We start from the raw sequence: 24,953 nt of genomic DNA, 5'->3' as shown, positions 1-24,953 counted from the left end.
ACCCCCAATGACGTCTCTGGTCTCCTGGGATAGTCACAGCATGCACCATGCCTCTTCTTCCCCCTTCTCTTTCACCCGATAATGGCTACCAAAGAAGTCTTTCCCAGGAGGAGGATACCTGTCCCCTCGGTGGCAGCAAGACCAGAGCAGAGCAATGCCAGGGTGGAAAATGTGATGGGACCGAGGAGCCCATTCCCCAGGTGCTGGCCACCCTGGGAGTGCTGCTAGGGCTGGCCCAGCCTGTCCAACGATCTTCCTCCTCTTCCGAACCGACAAGCCTTGCGGGACGGCGTCGGTTCTGTGCATAGATATTGGCCTTCACTTTTCCTTGGCTCTGTACTCGGTAGAATGGGGTCGAACTATTGGCTTCCCTCTCTAGGTTTGAGAGCCTGTCAGCCTTGGTTTGTGTGAAGTCAGAGCCCGTCCCTGTCAGACACAGACACTGACTTTGGGTTTCTAGTGACCCAGCGTCAACAACATTCGTGGCGCATCTACCAGGCAGCCAGGCAGGCCTCGCTGGCTGAGCCAGACACACACCCTTGCCTGGGCTTTCTCCCTCACACCCAGAGCAAGGCTCCTCCCACCCCCACCCCCAATGTTCTTCCAGCCCTCCTCCCAGCCTCTCCCCCTCCAAATCCAAGCCTAAAGGTGGGAACAATATTGGCAAGGAGAGACCCACGCGCCTTAACTCCTGGAGCCGAACGCAGGCAGAGTGAGAGGGAGGAGGTCTGTGAACCCAATTCGCAGCACCCTCATAACCCCCACTAGTTAAACCAGTTTGCTCCTAGGCCATAGGACACAGAAGGCGAGGGGAAGGGAGACTGCTTTGACCTACAGGTGGAGGCCAAGAAAAGGGGACAGTGCCTTCTCCTCTGACATACTCCTGCTCCATCACTCCACGTCCTGGGTGTGTCCACGTCCCCCACTGCCTACCCTGGGAGGTACCAGAGACGGGCCTGGCAGAATTCTGCGACCAGAGACAACTCGGTCTCCCCAAATGGCAGCAAAGGGGAAATCGCCAGAGAGAAAGGGTTGGCATCACCGAGCCCAGGACACTGACCTCTGCCAGTTCTGCCCGGCCTCCCGGGGATGGAGCCACGAAAGCCCAGAAAATGGGAGGGGCAGAGACCCAGGCGTCCTGGACCGCCCCGCCCAGTCTCCCCCATCCATCCCCCCCCCCCCAGCCCCAGGGCACCGAGGAGGGAGCCGGGCAGGGGCAGGCGGCAGGGGAGGGAGGAGCGAGGGCGGGAGGGGGAGGAGGGAGCCGGGCAGGGAGGGAGGTGGGGGGGTAGGGAGGGAGAAAAAGAAAGAAAATATTTTCCGTGTCCCCGCCTGCGGAGTCAGTGTGCGGTTTGGGAGAAAATGTGTCGGATATTTTGGGGCGGTCACGTGGGCGGGCGGGCTCCGAGAGGCCCCGGGATTGTCCCAACCTAGAGCCGTGCCCCCCTGGAGCCCCCCACTACCGCGAGTCCCTAACACCTCGGCGCTCCATCCCCGAGACCGCCTGACGCCGGGACCTCGGGGCTCCGCGGCCTTCCTTCCCCCGCCCTCCCCTCCAGGTGAGTCAGGCGGGGAAGCCGGCTCGCTCGCCAGCCCTCTGGCCGTGGACGCAGGGGTCCTCCGCTGAAGTGAGCCGGGGGCAGGGACGTCGGGAGCCTCAGGGGTCCTCTTTTTCCGGGGGTGGCCAGGCTGTTAGCCGGGCTTGCGAGGGGGCTTTCTGCCCCAACTTGGAGTTAGTCGTGACCTGGGAAGGGAAAGGGAAAATTTTAGACAGACTGAGGATGAGCCGGGTTATCTGCCCCTGATTTTTGGTGAGTACTAAGGGAGACCATTTGGGAAAGTCTTGGGCAAACGAACCTATACTGTACTCGGAATGTCAGAAAAGACCGGATTCCCTCTGGTGAGAAAGGGTGGCATTCTTCCACCCCCTGGGGGGAGGTTACTGAAGGGTGGATCCGATGGTCCCGTGGAATGGCACGTCTCTGCAGAGGTACCGTGAAAGGGTCTCGCAAGTGGTCCTGGCTATCTGGGTCAGGGTTCCCTCTGACCTATCCCCAGCTACGCAAGTAAGCCAATGAAGGGGTGGGGGTGGCTCTTTTGAGTATTCTAGAGGGGAAGCCCCAGTGGAACAAAGGAAGAGTTAGAACACTGGGACAGGTTCAGGAGTCCTGGTCCTGGAGTGCCATTGACAGAGCTTCTCTTGTTTCCACCAGGTCTTCTCACCTCAACCTGGCCCAGTATGTAGAAGGGAATCTCTGCACAGGCCAAAGGGTAAGAATATGCTTAGTTGGTGGTCATGGGGAGGGGGCAGCAGGGATGGTTGAGGAGGGGACTCCAGGACGAAATGCTCAGATAACACCGTCTTGTAGGGCTCCAACCTTGGGCAGATGGAACCCTGCTCTTCAAAGGGCTTTTGCCCCAATGGTCATTCTTCCAACACTGAGTTGAGGTTGAGGACCACAGCCATTGTCAGGAAGCAGAAGGCTTGTAGGGGGTTAAGGGGAGTGTGTGTCTGGGGTGCTAAGCTTGGGTATCCCAAACACACACACACACACACACACACACACACACACACACACACACCAGAGAGGCTTAGAACTGGTAGGCAGCACAAGACACGCCCCCTGCAACCCCGGCACACCCCCACCTCTGGCTCAGAAAGCCACCTAACTGGCACCTCCAGTTCCCCCCTCTGCCCCACCCTGCCCGTGCCCTCTGATGCCCACACACATTCCACTGGCATTGCCTGCCTGCCTCCTGGGTACTGCCCCTCCCTGGGGCCAGTGTGTTAGAGGGAGGGCACCTGAGGGTGAGAGGTGGGAATCAGGGGTCTAGACTCCACCACCAACAACGGCAGGGAGCCAGTGAAGCCAGGACCACTGCTGCCTCCTGGAGTGCGGGCTGGGGGTGCGCAGGCTAGAGCGGAGGATGCCTGGGTTCTCCACCCATTCTGGAGATGGGGTCATGGAAAAAGGTGGTCGTGTTTATACAGAGGGGAGGGGGGCAGCGGGTGGAGAGCAGCTGACAAGAGCAGCTTTGTTCCAGGCTCTGGAGCGGGCATGGCAGCGGGGAGACGCCCCCTTCCATCCGGCAGCCCCTTCCTCTGTGCCCTCCCCTCAACTCCACCTCATCTCTAAGAGAAGCAGCTTTGTAAGAGCCCTTTCCCCAAGTCAGTTGCCCGCCTTCTAGGCCGCACCATCGGAGGTGGCATCCTGGGAAGGGGGAGGAAGTGTTCCCTGTCTTCTGCAGGTCCCTGAAGAACCCAGGCAGCTAAGACCCTCATTCAGCACTTCCTCTCCCTCTGCACTATCTTCAGTTTCTTGCTGTCTTTTTCTACCTGGGACTGAAGCACATGCCCCTGCACCCCTTCCCAGAGAGACCAAACTTAGGAGAGAGAATCTTTGCTGCCTTCCTTCCTCTACACCTCCAAGTCAGTAAGGAAGAAAGCCAGGGCCAGGGAGAGTTGGCTTGCCCTTTGCTTAACTCACAATATCCTTGTGAGGACCTGGGGCCTGAGCATCCCTCCCTGGTACCTCCTGTTGAAGCCCTGCCTACCCCAGAGGTTTGTTTCTCATCTGTAGGTGAGATGCCAAGACCAAGATGGCTGGAGTAGAGAACCTATTCCTAGTCCATGCAGAATCCGGGGGAAATTGGGTTGGGGGTGCTCTACTAGTTCATCACTCTTGGAACTGGAGGGGTTAATTCACCTGGAATGTAGCCCAGCCTGTTGAGCTATGGCCCAGGGGCCTTAGGGGCCCTGGACCCCTGGCTCCACCAGGGTTTAACTTGGGATGAGGTCCTCATGGACTAGGGAAGGAAAAAAAGAAGGAAGGGCCCTAGAGGTTTGGAGTTTAGGACTCTGAGGGACACTGGAGTAAAGAGGGTCCTGGGCCTGTGGGTGGTACCTAGTGAGATCAGGGGCTCCTTCACACATGAGAAGGGTGACGGTGTTGGGGTTTGAGTTCTTGTAGCTATGATGGTTTATTCCTAGGAGTTTGGAGGTTGAGGAAGATGAGAGAAAGAGAGGAGGAAAAAGCAGAGATAGAAAGAAACAGAAATGGGCTGGAGAGATGGCTCAGTGGTTTAGAGCACTGCCTGCTCTTCCAAAGGTCCTGAGTTCAATTCCCGGCAACCACATGGTGGCTCACAACCATCTGTAATGAGGTCTGGTGTCCTCTTCTGGCCTGCAGACATACACACAGACAGAATATTGTATACATAATAAATAAAACATTAAAAAAAAAAAACAAAGAAACAGAAATGCTGATCCTAGAAACAAGTACTAATGGAAAGAGATGTAGAAATGCCTGTAGCCTCCCTGTGGAATGCCCATGCTGTGGTCCTCTGTCAGCTCTGGTTACTGCGCTACTCTCCCAGCCCATGAACTTACACAGTAGATGGCCCTTGAGATACAGAAGAGCCCCTTTCCCTTAGCTACAGAGTGATAATGGGAACCACAGGCCTTCTCTGGGGTCTCCCTTTCCTCTCTTGGGCTTCCTCTCTCCTTTCCTGGGCTCAGGTTAAAAATTTCAGGGGTGGGGAGAAGCTACATTTGAGGGAGGAGAGTTTTTCAGGGGCCAAAGAAAGTTAGGAGGATAAGGAGCAGCACAGGAACTGAGAACAAGGACGGGCTTTCTGGTATGGTAGTTATCTCTTAATGGAGTTCCACCAGCACTCCCGGTTTGAAGAAGAGAATGGTGAGGGATGTAGGGCATGTAGGCTGACTGTGGGATGATTGGTGATGGAGAAAGCGTTGGGAGGGGAAACAGAAGGAGTATTGAGGAAGATGGAGGAAGGAAACGATAATTAAAAGGGGCATGCATGAAGCACAAGGTATGAAGTATTGACATAGCATTTAACACGTGCCCTACTTTATCCTAAACATGACGAGTTATTGAATCCTCACACAACCTTACCAACGGGAGGCGGTATTATTCTCCAATGGTAGATGAAGAGATTGAGAGAGGTGAAATAACTTCTCCCAAGTTCCACAGCCAGGAAGTGGGGACATCAATTCAGGGAGTTTGCACGTGACCATTGTAATGTATGCTCCAAAGCCATATAGGACTCAGGAGTACAGTAGAGGTAGTGGCTTGCTGCTGCTGGGGTGCTAGAGTTTGAGTTAATTTATCTTTTATTTATTTACTTTTTGTTTGCTTGTTTATTTAATTTTGGTTTTTAGAGAAAGGGTTTCTCTATTTAACAGTCCTGGCTGTCCTGGAACTCGCTCTGCAGACCAGGCCAGGCTTGAATTCACAGAGATCTACCAGCCTCTGCCTCCCGAGTGCAGCCTCTGCCTCCCGAGTGCATCACCATACTCAGTTTGGTTTTGTTTCTCTCCTGATGCTGGTATCAGACCCAGGGTCTTGCATTTGCAAATGAACCACCACTGAGCTATAAACCCCCAGCCTGAGTGTTGGGGCTCCACCCTTTAAAGTCACATGACCTTAAGGCAGTCACTAAACCTTAGTTTCCTAAGCTGTAAAATGGGAGTCATAAGTTCTTCTTCACAGGACAGACGTGAGGATTAAGATGTCTAGTGTGATACTGTGGTCTAGGAATTCCCCACCAGATGTCAGATCATTGTTCACCTCAGACACTCAGTTTACCCTTCTTTGAAGCTAAACGGAAGAATCTCTTACAGTCTGTGCATCTTTCTGCTTTGCCCACTCGATACTGCAAGTGCCCAAGCCAGAGTAACAAAGGACCAGCTAAGGGAAGGTCATGGCCTTCCCTTGGAGCCTTGGCCTCCAGTTTCTGGCACAGGGGTCTGTGTATAAGGTCACAGCATGTGAAGAGGTCAAGTGAAAGCTTTACCTGGAGGGGAGAAACAGAGACAGAAAAAGACAAAAAGATAAAGATACGTTCTATAGCAGCATGGCTCACACCTTTAATTCCAGCACTCGGGAGGTAGTGGCAGGTAGATCTCTGAGTTCGAGACCAGCCAGAATGAGTTTGAGGACAGCCAGGCCTATACAGAGAAACCCTGTCTCAAAAAAAAAAAAAAAAAAAAAAAAGGCTGGAGAGATGGCTCAGTGGTTAAGAGCACTGACTGCTCTTCCAGAGGTCCTGAGTTCAATTCCCAGCAACCACATGGTGGCTCACAGCCATCTATAATGAGACCTGACGCCCCCTTCTGGCTTGCGGGCACACATGGAAGGAATGCTGTACACATAATAAATAAATAAATATTTAAAAAAAAAAAAAGAACTCACTCAGAGTGAGTGTTGTCTCTTTTTGTTTTGGTTTGTTTTTCAAGACAGGGTTTCTCTGTGTAGCCCTGGCTGTCCTGGAATTCACTTTGTAGACCAGGCTGGCCTCAAACTCGCTGATATCTGCCTGTCTCTGCCTCCCAAGTGCTAGGATTAAAGGTATGTGCCACCACTACTTGGTGTGAGTGTTGTCTTATCTTTCCTTTTTCTTATTTTCTTTCTAGGACCCTTGGAGACCCAGTGGGCAGGCCAGCCAGGGTGGGCACGGAGCCTCCCAGGCCAGGGCAGTGGGCATGGGCGGGGGCTGCAGCTGAAGACTCCCCCCGCCCACTGCAGATTCCAAGGGATTCCCACACTGCAGCTACCATGGCCACCAATAAGGAGCGACTCTTTGCGACTGGTGCCCTGGGACCTGGATCTGGGTACCCAGGGGCAGGCTTCCCGTTCGCCTTCCCAGGGGCACTCAGAGGGTCACCACCATTTGAAATGCTGAGTCCCAGCTTCCGGGGCCTGGGCCAGCCTGACCTCCCCAAGGAAATGGCCTCTCTGTGTGAGTCTCAGGGGTCTTGGGGGATGAGGGCAAATGGGTAGGGGGTGATGTAGAAAATAGACACCCTTGTTGGACAGGTGGGCAGGGAGTTGGACTTGATCTCGTAGAATGATGATGCTGGGGGGGGGCAGTTGGAGTGGAGTGGACTTGGTGTGTTTTGAGGGTAGGATCTGTGAATCAGAGTTCCGTTCAAATACCATCTCAAAGTAGTGGGCCATAAGACTGCCTCCTGGGTCACTTAGCTAGCAGAAGGGAACCTATTTGTGTAGACACCGAGGGCGAGTGTGGTGTCCTTCAAGGCTACATGCAGTTGGAAGGTGGAGGGGAGGCAGATGGGGGACTAGAGAACCTGAGAAGTTGGTCAGCTGGCTCTGTGATGAAGAGGAGAGATGGCGGTTCTGAGTCTGCAAATAGGAAAGGAACTTAGTGCCAGGTGCCTAAAGATGTGTGGGGCTGGGAATGTTCTTAAAGGTTCCGAGGAGGACAGAAATAGCCCAGGGACAAAGAGGCAGCTCTTGGTTCAAAAAAAAAAAAAAAAAAAAATTAGACCGGTGCAAGGGATGCTCCAGAAACATCCTCTTCCTTGGCATCATGGTTCCATGGTTCTGGTCTTCTCCCATCCCTCCAGGTCTGGAGCACAGCCACACACTACAGATCCCTACTTGTCCCCCATGCCTGCCCTCTGAGTTAAGCATTTGAATAATGACAGCAAGTAAGGCCTAAGCCTCATTTTGCTCTCTGGGTTTTGCTCTCTTTGCCCACTTGGTGATTGTTCCTCCTGACCAGGTCATGACAGGTGGGAGGTGGGGTGGGATGGGGAGCCTTGGCCTCCAGTTTCTGGCACAGGGGTCTGTGTATAAGGTCACAGCATGTGAAGAGGTCAAGTGAAAGCTTTACCTGGAGGGGAGAAACAGAGACAGAAAAAGACAAAAAGATAAAGATACGTTCTTCAGCTTATCATGGCTCACACCTTTAATTCCAGCACTCGGGAGGTAGACGCAGGTGGATCTCAGAGTTCAAGACCAGCCTGCTCTACAGAATGAGTTTGAGGACGGCCAGGCCTATACAGAGAAACCCTGTCTCAAAATAACAACAAGAAAGATACAGCTCTGAAGCTCAGTAAAAGAAGGGGGCCTTTGTGTGATTCCGGGAGTACACCTGGAGGACTTTGAAAATAGGGGTGACTACACTGAGCTGGCAACTCTACCGGAAAAAGGGGGTGTGTGTGCTTGTCTCGCAGGCCATGTCCAGTTTGTGTGTCTGCAGCGTCTCTGAGACTGTTCATAGGCAGAATTCCAGGGTATGCAAAAGTCTGTGAGGAGTCAGGAGGTGCTGGGTAGGGCCCTGGTGCTTGGTAGGGACTCCTGTGGCAGGGCTATAACTCATCAGAGGCTACCATGTGGCGTGCAGGGTGAGTGAAAGAATAGAAAACTTTCTTTTTTTTAAACTTTAGCTAGACTCCCCTCTTCCTCAATGTTATTCCATTAATCCATCCTGCACCAGGCAGTGAGACTAAGCCTCATCTACTGTGAATGTATTATTATTATTATTGGTTTTTTGAGACAGGGTTTCTCTGTGTAACAGCCCTGGCTGTCCTGGAACTTGCTCTTGTATACCAGACTGACCTCAGAGATCCACTGTGAGCCACCACCACCCGTATTTCTTGCAGAGAATCATACAATTTAATCTCTTGGGACTTGATATTCCCAGGTTCTGTGGGAAGAAACTAAAGGAGCTGGAGCGGGAAAGAGAGAGGAGAGAGATGGTGGTTGTAGGAAGAAGGCTCAGAGACATTGTCAGTACCCAGGGAAGCTCTCCTTGTGCCCTTGTATTCTGGATACATGGAGATGGAGGTCAGGGTTCAAAGTGAGGTCAAGGAAGGAGAAAGTGCCAGGCCAAGCTCCATCCCCAAAGGCTGCCCTGAAGGATGGGAACTGCCAGGAGAAATCTCAGGGAAGAGCCAGCAGCAGGGAAGGCAGTTGCAGAGGGTGTGGGGAGCTAGCCTAAAGGGACAGGCCCAGGCAGGGAAGTGGCAGGTAGGGTGGGGAGGAGGGGAAGGCCTGGGTCCAGACAGCGTGCTTGGGGTGGGGCATCCAGCTCCTAGTGGTAGTGCCTAGGAGGGGCAGGAATCTTGGCGTTTAGAGAAGCTCCCTCAGTGGGAGAGTGACTGGCCAGAGGAGGAGAGGGTGCCACCTCTCCTTTCCTTTGATCTGCTGTCCCCTTTTGACTTGTGATGATCTGTCACACATGGGAGGGGTGGATTTCTAGTCATACATTTGATGCTACACCTACACTCACCTTGAATCGCTGTTTCTCCTGACCTTCTCTCCTACAGCCCTCTCTCCTGTAGGATAAGAAAGGATGATGTAACAGTCGGAGCTTCTCCTTGGGGGTTGGTTTTTGGATCTTATTGAGGAGTCAGCCCCTGGCACATTGGGGATATCCTTGTTAAGGAGTCTTGGTCCAGCCAAGTGGTAGGGGCACTTGGGAGGCAGAGGCAGGGGGATCTCTGTGAGTTCGACAAGAGCTAGTTCCAGGGCAGGCAACAAAGCAACAAAGAGAAACCCTGTCTTGAAAAACAAAACAAAACAAAAAGTCTTGGTCCACATCTTCGGGCTCTCCCGGGGCCCCAGTGGGTGAGGCAGGCATCTTAGAACCCTGTGGTGGAGGAGGGGAGAGGTGAGGAGAGGTGAGCTAGGCAAGCATGGACCTGTGTGCATGGAAACAGAGGGGAGTGTCTGGGCATATGCACCCGTGTGTGTGCGTGCATGCACATCGAATTGCATGCATTCATGTGAATGTATCTCTGATGAGCACTGATGTGCAGCACTTTTGCTTTTCAAGACTGCAGGGATAGAGTGTGCATGCAGAGAAGGGATATTGTGATCTTGAAGACCTGGCCCAGACTATCCTCCAAACATTGTGGCGGTAATAACTGCCATGGCCGTGGGGCCAGTGTCTGTGGGGCAGGAAGCCCAAACTCCACCATACTAAGTTACTTGGAGACACTGAAGGCGGGCTGGCACCAAGAGAAAGGGAGTCCTATCTAAACTGGAGATGCCCAGACCTAAACGGGAGGGTAGCTATACAGGTGCAAACCCTGAGAGGGCTCAGGAACTTGGAGAAAGAAGCAAGGAAAGCAAGCTATGGCGGTTGAAGGTGGCAAGCAGGCGGCAGTGAGGTCTCCTCCGGGAAAAACCCCAGTGGCTGCCTCTTTCCCCTCCCCTCCCAGTCTCTCCTCCTCCGGCTCCAACTCCTGCTCCAGGCCGACACAAACGGGGCTTTGATTGCAACAGGAAACCTCTCCGGCGGGGGAGCCGAGCTTGCCGCCCGGGCCCAGGCGGCACCCCCCCCTCTGGGCCCCCTACCCTGTCCCAGCCCCCATCCAGCCAAGAGCTCCTCCTGTCCTTGCTTCGGGCCTCTTCCTTGCTTTCACACCTCCCTCCTTCAGAAGACCCCTCCTAGTGCTCTTCAGGTGGGACTGGCCTCTAGGACTTACCCTCCTGGGCGGGGCCTACTTCTGGTTGAAAGACCCCTTCAGTTTTTAGAGTGAGATTTTGGAAGAAAAGGAGTTACTAAGCAAGAAGAATGCCAAGTCAGTGATCCTCAGACCTCTTCTAGAGGTGGCAAGACGGGAGAGAGAGGATTTAGCTGTCCCGCTCCCCAATCGTAGTCCTAGCCAAACTCAAACTTTGCCAGGGGCTGGTAGAACTCTGAGGGGTGACCAGGCTCGAAGCTTGAGCGCTATTGGCCTTCTCAGTGGGGGAGGGGCACATTCTTTGCCCCTGGGACCATAGCTTCTCGAGGATCTAGCTGGGAGGGGGGTGCACCCTAGTGGTGGGGATCATAGGGAAGGGGGTGAGTCAAGCACCGCCCCCCTTCATGCCCCCACCAAGGCTGGCGGGGGAACATCTGGTTCCCATGAAATGCTAGGAGACTAATGGGTCTAATTGCTGCAATAAGGGCGGGGGGGGCGCTTTGGGGAAAAGAGGGGCACTAGATCCCCCCATTTTGCTTTCAATCCAAGACTGTACTTGGGTCTGATGGGATGTGTTGGCCTGATACCCTAATGCCTGGTCCTAGGCCCCCTTCCCCAGCATTGCTTTTGAAGCACACATGGGGTGATGAGGAGTGGGGTGCATCTGGTGAAGAGAAAGGGGGGCTCTTGAGAACTCATGGCTTCCTGGAGCCCTCCCCCCACTCTTGTGCCCTCCTCCCAAGCCCCTCCCTGTGGCCTGGCCACTTCTGGTTCTGATTACCAACCAGGCAGGCCTGACTTAATTGGGACCTTTCAGATTTCAGAGGGGGAAGGGGAACTTACAGGCCCGAAGTTGACTAGTCAAGGCCTTTTTCTCCTTGTTCTTTTGGGGTACTCTTCGCTTTTTCCTTTTTTCCTACTGGCCCTATTCCAGTTTAGGCACTTATTCCTCTTTTTTTTGGGGGGTACAGTTAGATTACAAAATGGAGTGTTAGGGTTGGTCATGAAGGGAAGCTTCATACTAGGTTGGAAAGATCTTGTCTTCCGCTTCATTCCTGCTGCAAGCTCCCAGTTTGCCTGTCCACCCCAGCCCACCATCGCCACCCGCATTTTAGGCCCTCCTCCCCAGCCCCCCCCCCCAGGCAGCAACCCGTTTCCCTCGCCCGCTCCCGTCTTCTTTGCCTACTCTGGCACCCCTTCCTGCTTTTTATTCTTCCATCAGGCGCCCCACTCTCTCAGCACCCCGTGCGACCCCGACTCGGTACAGCAGATTCTTAGAAAAGTGCGCCCCGCCCTGGCTCAGCCACAGCTGCCGGGCGGGGGAAGGGGTCGGGCCGGGCGCTGCTCCCGCTCCCGCTCCCGGGCGCTCCCCGTGTGAGCGGCGCTGACAGAGCCGGCTGGGCCGGCCCGCCAGGCGGTCGGGCGGTCGGGCGGCCGGCGGGCGGGGCGCGGGGGAGGGGGCGGTTTCCGGGAGTCGCCGCCACTGGCGTTGTCCCAGGGCCAGGGTCCCCATTCCAGGCGGTCTAGCAAGGGCAAACTTCTGACGTGGCCAATCTTTACCCTCTCCTCCCGGCGAGGGCGCCCAGGGGGGCACTCAAGGTGGCACTGAGGGAGGAGGGGCAGCTATTTCCTGAGGTGGGGTATAAGTGACCCTCCGCAGCGAGTGACCAGCAGGCAGTTAGCGCGAAGGGAGCCTAACTTAGTACAGTGGAAACTCGGGGTAGGGGCAGTTGTGTGCGGGGGAGCACTTTGGTACTGTAGGGACAGTGCAGGGGGTAGTTTTGTGCCCCCAAAGTGAAGTCAGGTTCTGGGAGAGGGCACTGAGCGAGGTAGTCGAGGCACTTTGGGAGTGTCAGTCGCGGGATAGAGCTTCGGGGACTTTGAGGGAGGCGGCCCAGCCCTCGGCGGAGGAAGGACAGCCGGAGCTAGGAGGGGTAGACTCTCCGCTGCGCCGAAGGGGGCGGGGGGGGGGGGGACTCCGCTGCGGAGCTGGCGACGGCCTGGGCGGGGTGGGGCGGGGCCGGGTCAGGAGGAGGTGAGCGCGCCCGGCCACCCGCCCCGAGGGGGGTTCCCGGAGAGTTCACCGCGGGCGCGCGCTCTGGCCCTCGGACCGGGGGTGGGAAGAACGGGAAGGAAGGAGGCGGCCGCGAGCGCGGAGCGGCAGGAATGCAGTGTTCTGCTCCGCCGCGCGCGCACGAACGGAGGAGGAGTCGGGCCTGGGAATGAGGGGGGGTGGAGGTAACGCAGGTCCTCCGGCTCTGCAGAGCAGCGCGGGACATTTCAAGGCTCCCCTCCACGCAGTCATCCTTAACACTCTTGCTTGTGTTGACTTGTGCCGAAGAAAGGGTTGAAGGGAGGGGGAAGACGCTGTAAAAGGAAATGCGTGCATTTTGGTTCCTCCACTCCTTCCTCCAATCCCAATCTGGGCACGCGCCTAAGTGGAAATGCGTGCAAAACCTCAGGACTGTAGAGAGAACCTGGTTGCAAGCATTTTCCTGAGCCAGGTGTATTTGCACAAATTCGGGCACCTATGAATTTATTGTGAGTGTAGATATGCTTGTGCACTATTGCACATTTGCAAATTTGTGTTGCTTGTCATAATAAGTGCATGCACAGATGTATGTCTAAGCAAGCGCGTGCGCCGCGCAGCGAGTAGACGTGTGTGAATGTGTATGTGCTCCACTCCCCGCTCTGCTCATCTTGGTGCCCGGCCCCCTTCGCTCTCCAAGCCCCACCCCCATCCCTCCAGGCTCTGCTTTTACAAAAGGTCTCCACAGCGCTCGCTGCCCAAGCACCCTAAGTGAGCTAGACGGAGGCAGAAGCTGCTGCTTCGCCTCCGCGCCCCGCCCAGTCCCTTTCCCTAGCTGGGGATACCCCCCTCTTCCCCGCCCACCCTTTACCCCCCATGCATCTCAGCGCCCTATGTTAGCCCTCCCCCTCCCCCCTCCAGGAGCAGGGCGCTGCGGGGGGGAGGAGGGGGAATGGGCTGCGGGTCCTTGATATTCTAGCACCCAGTTTCTCTCCAAGCCGGGTCGCGATGTACGACTGCATGGAATCGTTTGCCCCGGGTCCGCGACGGCTCTATGGGGCCGCCGGGCCCGGGGCCGGCTTGCTACGCAGAGCCACTGGCAGCTCCTGTTTCGTCGGACTTGAGTCTTTTGCCTGGGCGCAACCTGCCAGTCTACAATGTAGGTCTTCGAATTTGGGGGTGGGGTATTGGGTGCACGAGAAGCTGGTGCTTACTATTTCCGTAGGTAAAGTTGAAACCTGGGGTGCGAGCGGGTATTCTGGTCCTTTCTATGTGAGGTACTGGCCCTTTAAACATGAGGGCCTCAGAGTTGGTCTCCTTTGCGTGAGTGCTGTAGTGTTTGGGGTTGTGTGTGGTTTTTATGGTGGGTATTTAGCTAGTGCTTTGGTTGATGCCACTCCCGAGTTCCTGGGGATAGGAGAGACGGATGTATGTTGCTAGTGTGTCCTCAAGTCCTTAGTTGGAGGGATATGGCACCCAGGACCGTGGGTGGCGTTCCTAAAGTCCATGCGGGAAGTTGGGAGCATTTAAAAAAAAATTGCAAAGCCCGTGAATTCCTGGCTTCTGCAGACCTTTGCCTAGGAGATGTGGGTGTGGAATAGGGGTCTCTACCCACTGTCACCCTCCGCGCCTGGGTTGGCAGAGTTGCGTGACCCGGTGTGGGGATGTTTGTGGCGTGAGGTCGGGAGGGCGTGTGCCTTGCGTGGCTGCGGGGGCGGTTTTGGAAAGTGCTGTGTTCTAGAGAGCATCCTGTGTGCTCAGCTTGTGGGGTGCAAGGGGTGTGCACAGAAGAGCGAGAAAGCTGGATTCTGTGTTTATCCTCATTAAAACAAACAAACAAAAAACTGGAAGTGTGTATTCGGTTGTCTTGACAGATGACTTTTCTGTGCCTCCAGCACAGAACTTCAGCAGGAAGCGAAAAGTTTCAAGCCAAGTGTATGGAGTGGAGGGTGGTCTGGAAGTGACAGGCGGTAGGGGAGAACAATCGTCAGGCCCCCAAATATCCGTCTTTCCCTTCTCTGTAATGGGAGATGCCAGGCGTGGGGCCCTGGAACCCCTTTCCAGAGCGGTAATAAAAAGCTGGGGACTGAGAGGCAGTAAAAATAAAGTCCAGATGAGAAGCGGCTTTGAAGCCTGGGCCACAGTGCCTGGCGGGGGTGGGCTGTGAGAAGGGGCTGGGATAGGAGCCTGGAACACCCCCCCCCCGATTTACTGGGGGTTGGCACTGCGCTCGCAGCCGGGGTACGGATGACTGCAGACCTAGGCTTGGGGGCACTCTGGGAAGGGGCGGCAGCGGGCGGGGTGGCAGGCGCTGAGGGAGTGCGCACGCCGGGTCACTGAGCCCCCGCCAACGCGCCTCGCTCCTTGGCACTCGGCAGCGCTGTTTACAAGTTCAGATTTTTTTTTTTGTTCCAGGGCAGAGCTGCTCAGATTTAACAACTGGGAGAGTGGAAAAGGGAGGTAGCAGACAGGAGACAGCATTAGGGATGGGTGGGATAAGAATTGAAGTGTGCTATTTAAAGGGTGAGAAAACATGGTACTAATACATTGCACCAAATTTCTGTGAATTCTTAACCTTGTAATGCCCAGTATAACGGGGGATTAGGCACACTGGTTGGTGTTTGACATAGAGATATCTAGCAGAGGCCCTGGGCAGGGGCCATTTAGACCTCTAGAGACCTTTTGGGCTTGGTAGCTCAGAGTTTTTGCATATTACTTTGAGCAATATGTTTGATTAGTAGGGTCCTGGTGGGCACATAAAACAGCCGCAGGCCTCCTGGCACTCTCAGGCAGGGAACGTGTCTCAGAGTAGAGCTGGGTGGTGTGTGTGACACTTGATGGGGACTTGGGTGTCTTGGTGTAGTGCTGGCCTACTGTGCTGTTTCTACGGTGGTAGACCCATTGGCTTGTAACTGTGTAGCCCACTGTTGGGTGCTGCTTGTCATCCACCTACATGGAGTAAGTGTGGTTTGATGACTGCGAGTTCTTTTTTTTTTTTTTTTTTTTTTTTTTGGTTTTTCGAGACAGGGTTTCTCTGTGGTTTTGGAGCCTGTCCTGGAACTAGCTCTTGTAGACCAGGCTGGTCTCGAACTCACAGAGATCCACCTGCCTCTGCCTCCCACGTGCTGGGATTAAAGGCGTGCGCCACCACCGCCCGGCCTGACTGCGAGTTCTTTTTAGAGGTCTGGGCCCTGCTAAGGACCCCACAGGCGGTCTGCCTGCTTTTGTGTCTGTGTGTGTCTTTGCCAGGTAGTGGTGGCGCATGCCTTAATCCCAGCACTCGGGAGGCAGAGGCAGGCAGAGCTCTGTGAATGCGAGGCCAGCCTGGTCTACAGAGCGACTTCCAGGACAGGCTCCAAAACAAGACAGAGAAACCCTGTCTGAAAAAAAAAAGTGCGTCTTCAAGGAGCTGTATGTAATCGTGAGTCCAGGCAGCTCAGCTCTGGGCCTCGCAGCTGGGAGCGTTTACAGCCGGGTTATAACGAGTTTGTTTGAAGCTCCGCTCAGCCTGGCCAGGAATTTCCTCAATTTCAGCAATTTGGGCTTTAAAAGGAGAAAACCCTAGAGCCCACCCCCTCCTCCTCGGCAGGGGCCCGTTCCTAGCCCAGCAGCAGCCCAGTGTAGAGGTCTCAGCTGGGGTGAAGAGGGGATCACCCTGCCTCCCAGAAGACCCTGTTAGCATTTTAGCTCCCTGCACCCACAGTGACTTCAGAACCATTGGGTTTCACTTTAGGATACAGGGGGGCGGGGAGGTGCCAGGGGGGGTGTCGAGAATGGGTGACCGTGCCTCTAAGATGGGGGAAAAGCTGCCCAAGGGCAGGCTCTCTGGGGCCTGCCATCTTATAATTGGCTGGTGCTACCCCATGCCAGTCTGACCGCACCCAGGCCTTGCGCAAGAGAGGAAATGAGGAAATGGGGTGGTGCTCTGTGGGTAGAGAGGGCGTCAGTGCAGGAGAGAGGACCAGCCCACGCGCGGGCCTGTGGGTAGAGAGGGCGTCAGTGCAGGAGAGAGGACCAGCCCACGCGCGGGCCTGTGGGTAGAGAGGGCGTCAGTGCAGGAGAGAGGACCAGCCCACATGCGGACCTGTGGGTAGAGAGGGCGTCAGTGCAGGAGAGAGGACCAGCCCACGCATGGGTCTGTGGACAAGGCCCGTGCCCTGGGGACCCCCGGGATGGGCTGAAAGAGCAAGGACCTGAAAGTCCTTCCCACCACCCCTCTAGGCACCTACTACTGACACAGGCAGCCCCACCCCCAGTCTTGAATAAACTCCAAGCACCCACCCTTCTACCCCCACTCCTTGCAGGGGGGCTCAAACTCCAGGAGGATTCTTATGCAAATTGGGCATGTGGGGGTGGGGGTGAGGAGGGCTTCCCTCTTTGTGAGGTCCCCAGCCTCCCTCTCGTTCTCTCGTTGCTTTGGGTCAGATGCACTTGTGACCAGGTGGGCTGCAAAGGGTGAGAGGAAGGACAGGTCCGGGAGGTGGGTTCAAAGGCTGCCGAGGATCTTCAGACTCTCTTCCAGTCACTTGGGCCTTGCAAATGTGGGCAACAGGTCCTGCAGGCTGAATAACTTTCAGATGTCCTGAGCCTCTGAAGATGAGCCTCACACTCACACAGCCTGCGACATGGACCTAGCAGCCTCCTCTATGAAGTGTGGGCTTCCCCTCCTGTGGGCGTAGGCTAAGATTCCTTCCAACTACAGTTGTTTTCTGAGGCTTTCATGACTGAAGCCTGGCTCCGAAAGGGTCTGGGATCGCTCCCTTCCCCCTCGGCTCTGTTTACCCTAGGTCACCTGACTCTCTGCTCACCCCCAAACTGCTCCTAGACCTAGGATCTGAGCAAATACCTGTCTCCCTCCAGCTTCTTTCCCTAAAGGCCACTTAGCTCTCTGGTCAGAAGACCTGAGAGCCTTGTCTCGGCTGTCAGCAGTGTGAAACTGAGCCGCTCACCCTGACTGGTAAAGCTTCACCTTTGAGGAGTGAGTTAAATGAATTAAGTCATCCGGGCGATGGTGGTGCACGCCTTTAATCCCAGCACTCGGGAGGCAGAGGCAGGCGGATCTCTGGGAGTTCGAGTCCAGCCTGGTCTACAAGAGCTAGTTCCAGGATAGGAACCAAAAGCTACAGAGAAACCCTGTCTCGAAAATCAAAAAAAAAAAAAAAAAAAAAAAAATGAATTAAGTCATTCAGCCAGGTGTGAGCTGTAGGTGGCCTGCAACTGTCCCCTTGGCTCCACATCTGCTGGCCGCCCCTCCATTGCTCCCAGAGGCTGAGGACGGTGGAACTCAGGGCTACCGGGGTAACGGGAAGTCCTAGCTCTGCCATTCCCCACTTTTTTTTTTTTAATGTGTATAGGTGTTTTCCTTTATGTGTGTTTGTGTGCCATGTATGTGCCTGGTGCCCACAGAGGCCGGAAGAGGGAATTGGATTCCCTGGACCTGGTTACGGATGGTTGTAAACTACCACGTAGGTGCTGAGAATTGAGCCCCCAGTCTTCCAGAAGAGTTTGTCAGTGCTCTTAGCCGCTGAGCCATCTCTTCAACTTTAGGACTGGGGAAATAAAAGCAGAGACGTTGGGCTGGAGAGATGGCTCGGAGGTTAAGAGCACTGGCTGCTCTTCAGGAGGTCCTGAGTTCAATTCCCAGCAACCACATGGTGGCTCACAACCATCTGTAATGAGATCTGGTGCCCTCTTCTGGCCTGCATGGAGTCTGAACACTGTGTACATAATAAATAAATCTTTTTTTTTTTAAATATTTATTTATTTATTATGTATACAATAGTCTATCTGTATGTATGTCTGCAGGCCAGAAGAGGGCACCAGACCTCATTACAGATGGTTGTAAGCCATCATGTGGTTGCTGGGGATTGAACTCATGACCTTTGGAAGAGCAGGCAATGCTCTTAACCACTGAGCCATCTCTCCAGCCCATAATAAATAAATCTTTAAAAAAAAAAAAAAAAAGCAGAGACGTTAACTTCTAGGGTGGCATTGGTCTGGAATTTGGAGAAATAAGCATTAATGCAGAAGAGTAGTTGGCCAAATGGGGGCTGGGAGTGAGGGTGGGTGGTAGGGGCCTGAAATCCCAGCAAGCTGCAGTGACAGTGATTGCCTGGGTACCAGCAGGTCCAAAGAGAGGTCATGAGATGAGGATGCTTCTGCTGACCTTCTCCTGCTTTCCCCCCAGCGGTGGAGACACAGAGCACTAGCTCAGAGGAAATGGTGCCCAGCTCTCCGTCACCCCCACCACCTCCTCGGGTCTATAAGCCATGCTTTGTATGCAATGACAAGTCTTCCGGCTACCATTATGGGGTCAGCTCATGTGAAGGCTGCAAGGTGTGTATACGGTGGGGTAAGACTAGAGATGGGGACACAAGGGGAATGTATTCCGGCAGGTAGAATGCTTGCTTAGCATATGTGAAGCCTCAGCAACACTTAACAGAGACCCTCTGACCAAAAACAATATTGTGGAGGGGGCACCCTTCCCTTTAAATTGGGTTAGTAGGAGAAGGCGTTTGGTGCCAAGCCTGACTTGAAGTTTTCCCCCCGGGGCCCACGTAGTGGAGGGAAAAGAAGTAACTCCTCCGACTTCTACTTGCACCCTGTGGTTGCACGTGTACCCTCCATCCCCTATACGCACAAAATAAATAATGAAAAATATTTTAAAGATGGGGAACCCAGGTGCTGTGTTCACACAAGTTTCGCCTGTGTGGGATGAGGGGCTGCTCTGGGCATGGATGACTGACAGATGGGGTGAGGTGCTGAGGTGGCACCTCTGTCAGAATGCCTGCTAGCGTGCAGAAGGCTCTAGGTTCAGTCACTCCCCAGCTCTCCTGCCACAAACAGAACAGGCTGGGTCAGGCCTAGGGCCACCTGTGTGGTTGGAGAAATGTTGGTGTCCCCAGCATCCTGTTTCAATGACACACCTCCTGCTCTTCAATCCAGGGCTTCTTCAGGCGCAGCATCCAGAAAAACATGGTGTATACCTGTCACCGTGACAAAAATTGTATCATCAACAAGGTAACCAGGAATCGCTGCCAGTACTGCCGGCTACAAAAGTGTTTCGAAGTGGGCATGTCCAAGGAAGGTAGGTTCCCTGCTCCATCCTATGACCTTCTCTTCCATCTTGCCCATTGCTGCCCTGCTTTGCTGACTGGCCTGCCCTGGAGCTGCTTCCTTCTCCAGTCTATTACATTGGCTCCATTCAGCTGTGGGCCACAATCCGTTACCATTCTCCCCTCTCTTGACTATTCTTCTGAAACCTGGGTCCTAGGGTTTTTCTTTCTTCTTTCTGTCTGATGGGGCAGGAGGGTTAGTCTGGTCCCTCCCCTCCTCTGTTCTTTCACAGGACAGAGGCTCCTGAGATGGCTCTGGGCTGGCCCCTCCTTTCCACCCCCCACCATTGTGCTGCCAAGGCTATAAGTGGATATCCTGCCTGCATATCCTGCCCCCCCCCTCAACCTCCAGCTCCTGCAGGGCAACCGGAAGGGCAGGATGGAGCTGAATTGGCCTGGGGAGGGATCATGGCTTCAGGCCCTGGGTGGGGCTGGGGCAAACCAGCCTGGAAATGGGAGATAGGGAAATTAAGGCACTAATTAGGGTTCCAGGGAAGAAATATATATTCTTCTGAAAACTGAGCACATTAAGCTAGGGTGAGAGAGGACATCCAAAAGGAGACTGCGAGAGTCCTGACTTCCCCTTTGCTTCCAACCCCAAGCTGTAAGGAATGACCGGAACAAGAAGAAAAAAGAGGTAAAGGAAGAGAGCTCACCTGACAGCTATGAACTGAGCCCACAATTAGAAGAGCTCATCACCAAGGTCAGCAAAGCCCATCAGGAGACTTTCCCCTCACTCTGCCAGCTGGGCAAGTACACCACGGTGAGGAGTGGGCAGAGTCCGGGGAGGGCGCTGTGCGCCTCAGGAATGGATGAGGCTGCGGTGGTCTGCAGTGCAGAGGGCACCCAGGGGAGCCTTCGGGGGGGGGGCACCCAGGGGAGCCTTCGGGGCTGCGGTGGTCTGTAGCGCGGGGGGCACCTAGGGGAGCCTTCGGGGCTGCGGTGGTCTGCAGCGCAGAGGGCGCCTTCGGGGCTGTGGTGGTCTGGGCACCCAGGGGAGCCTTCGGGGCTGCAGTGGTCTGCAGCGCGGAGGGCACCCAGGGCAACCTTCACATCGAATGCATCTTTACTCCCTGCAGAATTCCAGTGCAGATCACCGGGTACAGCTGGACCTGGGGCTGTGGGACAAGTTCAGTGAGCTGGCCACCAAATGCATCATCAAGATTGTGGAGTTTGCTAAGCGGTTGCCAGGTTTTACGGGACTCAGCATTGCTGACCAGATCACTCTGCTCAAGGCTGCCTGCCTGGATATCCTAGTGAGTTAGCCTATGAGTTCCAGACCAACTTGACCCTTCTCCCAGCACCATGCTTCTCTGCCGAAGCTCTTTCTGTCTGAGCCTTTGCCTCCTGTTTACCGAGTCTTCCCTCTCCAATCTCAGAGTTCTTCCTCAGGGGCAGCACTAACTACTACTGTGCTTACCCCCAACCTCCAGATGCTGCGAATCTGTACAAGGTATACCCCAGAGCAAGACACCATGACATTCTCGGATGGACTGACCCTGAACCGTACTCAGATGCACAATGCTGGCTTTGGGCCCCTTACGGACCTCGTCTTTGCCTTCGCTGGGCAGCTGCTGCCCCTGGAAATGGATGACACAGAGACCGGGCTGCTCAGTGCCATCTGCCTCATCTGTGGAGGTGCGGGGGCGCCCCCTGGTGGCTGGCTGCATGGGCTATCTTTTCTATCACACTATCCACACTGGTTCATGACCCCATCCCACAGACTTCTCAGATCATGTATATCCTTACTGGCCAACCAAGCTAAGGACGACAGGAGGAGGCAGAGTCCAGGGAACTCAGAAACCCTGGCTACAGTGCTGAGATGTAGGAGTGATGGGCCTTGCTGAGTGGTTAAAGGTACAGGCAGGCCTTACGTCAGGGGAAGATAACCTGGAGGGTCAGGGACAGCAGTGAAGGGGCTGAGGAGACAGTCTGACTTTGAGGCCCTCAGAAGAGGGTCTGTTGGGGGTCAGCCACCTGTCACCGTACCCTTCCCCATCTCACTCCATTGTGCTTACCTGTATAGACCGCATGGACCTGGAGGAACCCGAGAAGGTGGACAAGCTGCAGGAGCCCTTGCTGGAAGCCCTGAGGCTTTACGCGCGGCGACGGAGACCCAGCCAACCCTACATGTTTCCAAGGATGCTTATGAAAATCACTGACCTCCGGGGCATCAGCACCAAGGGTTCGTCATGAGTCAGCCCCCTTCCCAGATCTGCAGGTCTCCTCAGTCACAGGGTGGGCAGGCTGAGGAAGAGAGAGGGGCTGAGAATCCAGCACCTCCACGGAGTCCTAGCTTGACTGTATCCTCCTGGGAAGATTTCAGACAAATTCTTTTCTGTTTTGGTTTGGTTGCTGGTGTGTGCATGTGTTGCTGGAGGTGGAACCCCAGTTCCTGCATGCACTAGGCAAATACTCTATGCATAGTGACACCCCAGCCCTCTTTGTTTTTCTGCTTGGAAGCTGGGTGGGCTAAACTTAATCCTGCCTCAAAAGCTTATCATAAGAACTAAATGAGGCCGGGCGGTGGTGGCGCACGCCTTTAATCCCAGCACTTGGGAGGCAGAGGCAGGCGGATCTCTGTGAGTTCGAGACCACCCTGGTCTACAAGAGCTAGTTCCAGGACAGGCTCCAAAACCACAGAGAAACCCTGTCTCGAAAAACCAAAAAAAAAAAAAAGAACTAAATGAACTCACTACATAGAGAGGGCAATTAAGAGCCTGGCATGGAGCCATGCGTGATGAGTGGTGGTTCACACATGTCATTTCAGCAATAGAGGGGCTGAGGCAGGAGGATTACTTTGAGCTCATGAGTTCTAGTCTAGCCTGGCCATTTCCATGATCACAGAGCGTTCTCTTGAGCAGTGCTGGCTCAGAAGAGTGCCTGTAACATGAGCATTTGACTAGCATTATCTGTTATAAAAGTTATTAAGAACTGGCCTTGAAGCAGCCGGAAATCTCTGGACGTTAGACCTGATGACTGTGCTATATCACTGGGCTCAAAGATGCATGCAGTGTGGTCTTCAAAATCTTTTATTTATTTATTTATTTATTTATTTATTTATTTATTTTTATTTTCGAGACAGGGTTTCTCTGTAGCTTTTGGTTCCTGTCCTGGAACTAGCTCTTGTAGTCCAGGCTGGCCTCAAACTCACAGAGATCCGCCTGCCTCTGCCTCCTGAGTGCTGGGATTAAAGGTGTGTGCCACCACCACCCGGCCTCTTCAAAATCTTTTTTGCATTTATTCATTTATTTATTTATTGTCTATGGTGGGGTGTTCTTGTCATTATATGATGTAGAGATCAGAGGGTAGCCCACAGGAGTCAGTTCTTTTGCAGTGTGGGTCCTTGGGGTGCCAGGCGGGCTGACAAACACCCTTACTCATTGAGGTATCTTACTGGCCTGAAAAATGTTTTACTTGTGAGCATTATTGTGTGTGTGACGTGTATGCCATACGTGTGTGGAGGTCAGACGACAGCTCTGTGGAGCTGGTTCTCTCCGCTCAGGTTGGTAGGCTTGTGCTCGTGAAGGGGATTATCCACTGAGCCATCTGCCGTCTCACAAACCCACAGTGTGGTTTTTGAAAAGATGCTGGGGCTGGGCGATGCTGGGCATTCATGCACACGCCTTTAATCTCAGCACCCAGGAGGCAGAGGCAGAGGCAGATGGATCTCTGTGAGTTCGAGGCCAGCCTGGTCTACAGAGTGAGTTCAAAGACAGCTGAGGCCACACAGAGAAGCCCTGTCTCAGAAAACCAAAAGAAAAGACACCCCAAAACCTTGTGGTACCTGCCTGTAAATCCAGTTCACAGGAGGCCGAGGCAAGTCCAAGGCCATCCAGAGCGATACAGCAAGGCTGGTGCTGAATGTTTCGGCACTGACCTCTCACCCCACGGTTTGAGGTTAGCTGACAGAGTTCCAAGATAGCTAGGGCTACATAGAAAGATCCCGTCTCTAGAAGAGGAGCAAAAGAGAAGAGAAAGCCTGAAGTCACGAGACAACAGGCAGCAGGCCGGGCACTGTTCAGCTGGCTGCTCTAGGCAGGCGAAGGCCCGTGGGAAAGCAGAGGTAGGAGAAGTGATGCATCTGAGCCCAGAGTGCTGTGGTCACAGGGAAGTCAAGTCAAGGAGTTTGGGGCAGGACCTCTAGAGACCCGCGTGCTTCTGCCTTTCCAAGCCTCTTCCCTTCTCTTTGTAGGAGCAGAAAGGGCCATTACCCTGAAGATGGAGATTCCAGGCCCAATGCCCCCCCTGATCCGAGAGATGCTGGAGAACCCTGAAATGTTTGAGGACGACTCCTCGAAGCCTGGCCCCCACCCCAAGGCTTCCAGTGAGGATGAAGCTCCAGGGGTCCAGGACAAAGGGGGCCAAAGTCCCCAACCTGACCAGGGCCCCTGACCTACCCCACTGTGGGGCTGGGCTCCAGGCAGCAGACTGACCATTCCCCAGGCACCACCAGTGACTGGGGGAGGACCTGCCCTGCCCACTCCCCACCTTTCCAATGAGCTCATTTTTTTGCCAAAGTTTCTAGGGGTGCCTGTGTTCATCCCTGTCCTGTTCTAACTGGCTCCCTCTACAGTCCTGGAGGACTGCCCTGCACCTACCAGAAGAACCGGAGAAGGGGTGAGCCTGAGTCTGGACTCTAATATCTCAGCACTGCCCATCAGATTCAGGTCACAGGCTCCCGGGGCAGGGGAAGCCCCGCCTTCCCACAGCCTCTTCCTCTGCCAGGTGCTTGGGCCTCTGGGAACAAACAGGAACACTAGAGACCAAAATGGGGGGGTCCTCAAGGAGGGCTGAGCCCACCCTGGTGCCCTAATGCTGTGTGATGAACCTGCCATGCACACTGCCCCGTGCCCCATCCTCCTGCCAGGTGTAGGGGCAGGCTGGACCCTGCATTTCTGGGGTGGGGCCTGAGGGTGAAGGGAGAAGCATAGCCCTTTCTGTACCTCAGCTGAGGTGCAGCTCTCATCCTGGGCCCTCTATTTTACAAGCCCCTCCCTTAGCCCTGTCTTGTGCCTTGGCCTCCTGCCCCCATCTCAGCCATCAGACAGGGACCCTCCTACACTACAGAGGGGACAGGGATCCCTCTCCTAGTGCCTTCTACCCTTGACCCCCAGAGCAGCTTGGCCCGGGGAGGGGAGACGCTGCTTAGCTGACCCCACCCTGACCCAGTGGAAGCCTCTATTTATTTATTAGCTTTTGTTTACACCCTGGAATGACCCCTTCCTCCAGGGGTCTTGTGTGGGGGAGCCCAGGGCCTCTGTGACCCCTTCCTTCTTCCCCCAACCCCCCATTTGTATTTAGCTGCCAAATAAGATTCCTGCAGGCTCCCCCTTTTCTCTGGGGGGTCAGGGTGCTGTTCCCTCCCCTCTGTTTACATCTCCCCTCCCACCCCGCTGTATCGCATATTGCTGAGTTTTCTATTTTTGCAAAATAAAGTGATGGAAACTCATGGGATGTGGCTCCCTCTGGGCCGAGTCACCCAGTCAGGGAAGTGACCTGCTGACCTGGAGAAGGAGCTGGGTGGGGCACTGGAGCTGCCAACCAGCTTCATGGTTTTCTTGGGGAG

At 54.6% G+C, this 24,953-nt stretch overlaps 1 protein-coding gene across 2 annotated transcripts; it reads left to right on the top strand.

The window, feature by feature from the left end:
* Window positions 1-1,314: 1,314 nt before the first annotated feature.
* Rarg (retinoic acid receptor gamma) lies at window positions 1,315-24,821 on the top strand. 2 transcript variants are annotated; one of them, XM_057792269.1, is made up of 10 exons: window positions 1,315-1,559; window positions 2,214-2,271; window positions 6,437-6,762; window positions 18,457-18,605; window positions 19,215-19,356; window positions 19,987-20,147; window positions 20,464-20,640; window positions 20,818-21,022; window positions 21,411-21,569; window positions 23,580-24,821. In XM_057792269.1, the coding sequence occupies exons 3-10, from the start codon at window positions 6,579-6,581 to the stop codon at window positions 23,777-23,779; spliced, it is 1,377 nt and encodes a 458-aa protein (XP_057648252.1). In that variant the 5' UTR covers window positions 1,315-1,559; window positions 2,214-2,271; window positions 6,437-6,578; the 3' UTR covers window positions 23,780-24,821. The 2 variants fall into 2 exon arrangements, with proteins under 2 accessions (XP_057648252.1, XP_057648253.1); XM_057792270.1 differs by lacking the exons at window positions 1,315-1,559; window positions 2,214-2,271; window positions 6,437-6,762 and adding an exon at window positions 13,012-13,428.
* The last annotated feature ends 132 nt before the right edge of the window (window positions 24,822-24,953 follow it).

This window comes from Chionomys nivalis, chromosome 17 (assembly GCF_950005125.1).
Source record: "Chionomys nivalis chromosome 17, mChiNiv1.1, whole genome shotgun sequence".
Classification (NCBI taxonomy): domain Eukaryota; kingdom Metazoa; phylum Chordata; class Mammalia; order Rodentia; family Cricetidae; genus Chionomys; species Chionomys nivalis.
This window is presented reverse-complemented; position numbering and strand designations above follow the sequence as displayed.

What these genes read in the sequence shown, in the direction of transcription:
- Rarg (XM_057792269.1), top strand. Translation starts at nt 6,579, where the DNA reads ATGGCCACCAATAAGGAGCGACTCTTTGCGACTGGTGCCCTGGGACCT. An exon ending in CTGCCTGCCTGGATATCCTA is followed by an intron (nt 20,641 to 20,817) that starts GTGAGTTAGCCT and finishes CCCAACCTCCAG; the next exon opens with ATGCTGCGAATCTGTACAAG. An exon ending in CCGGGGCATCAGCACCAAGG is followed by an intron (nt 21,570 to 23,579) that starts GTTCGTCATGAG and finishes TTCTCTTTGTAG; the next exon opens with GAGCAGAAAGGGCCATTACC.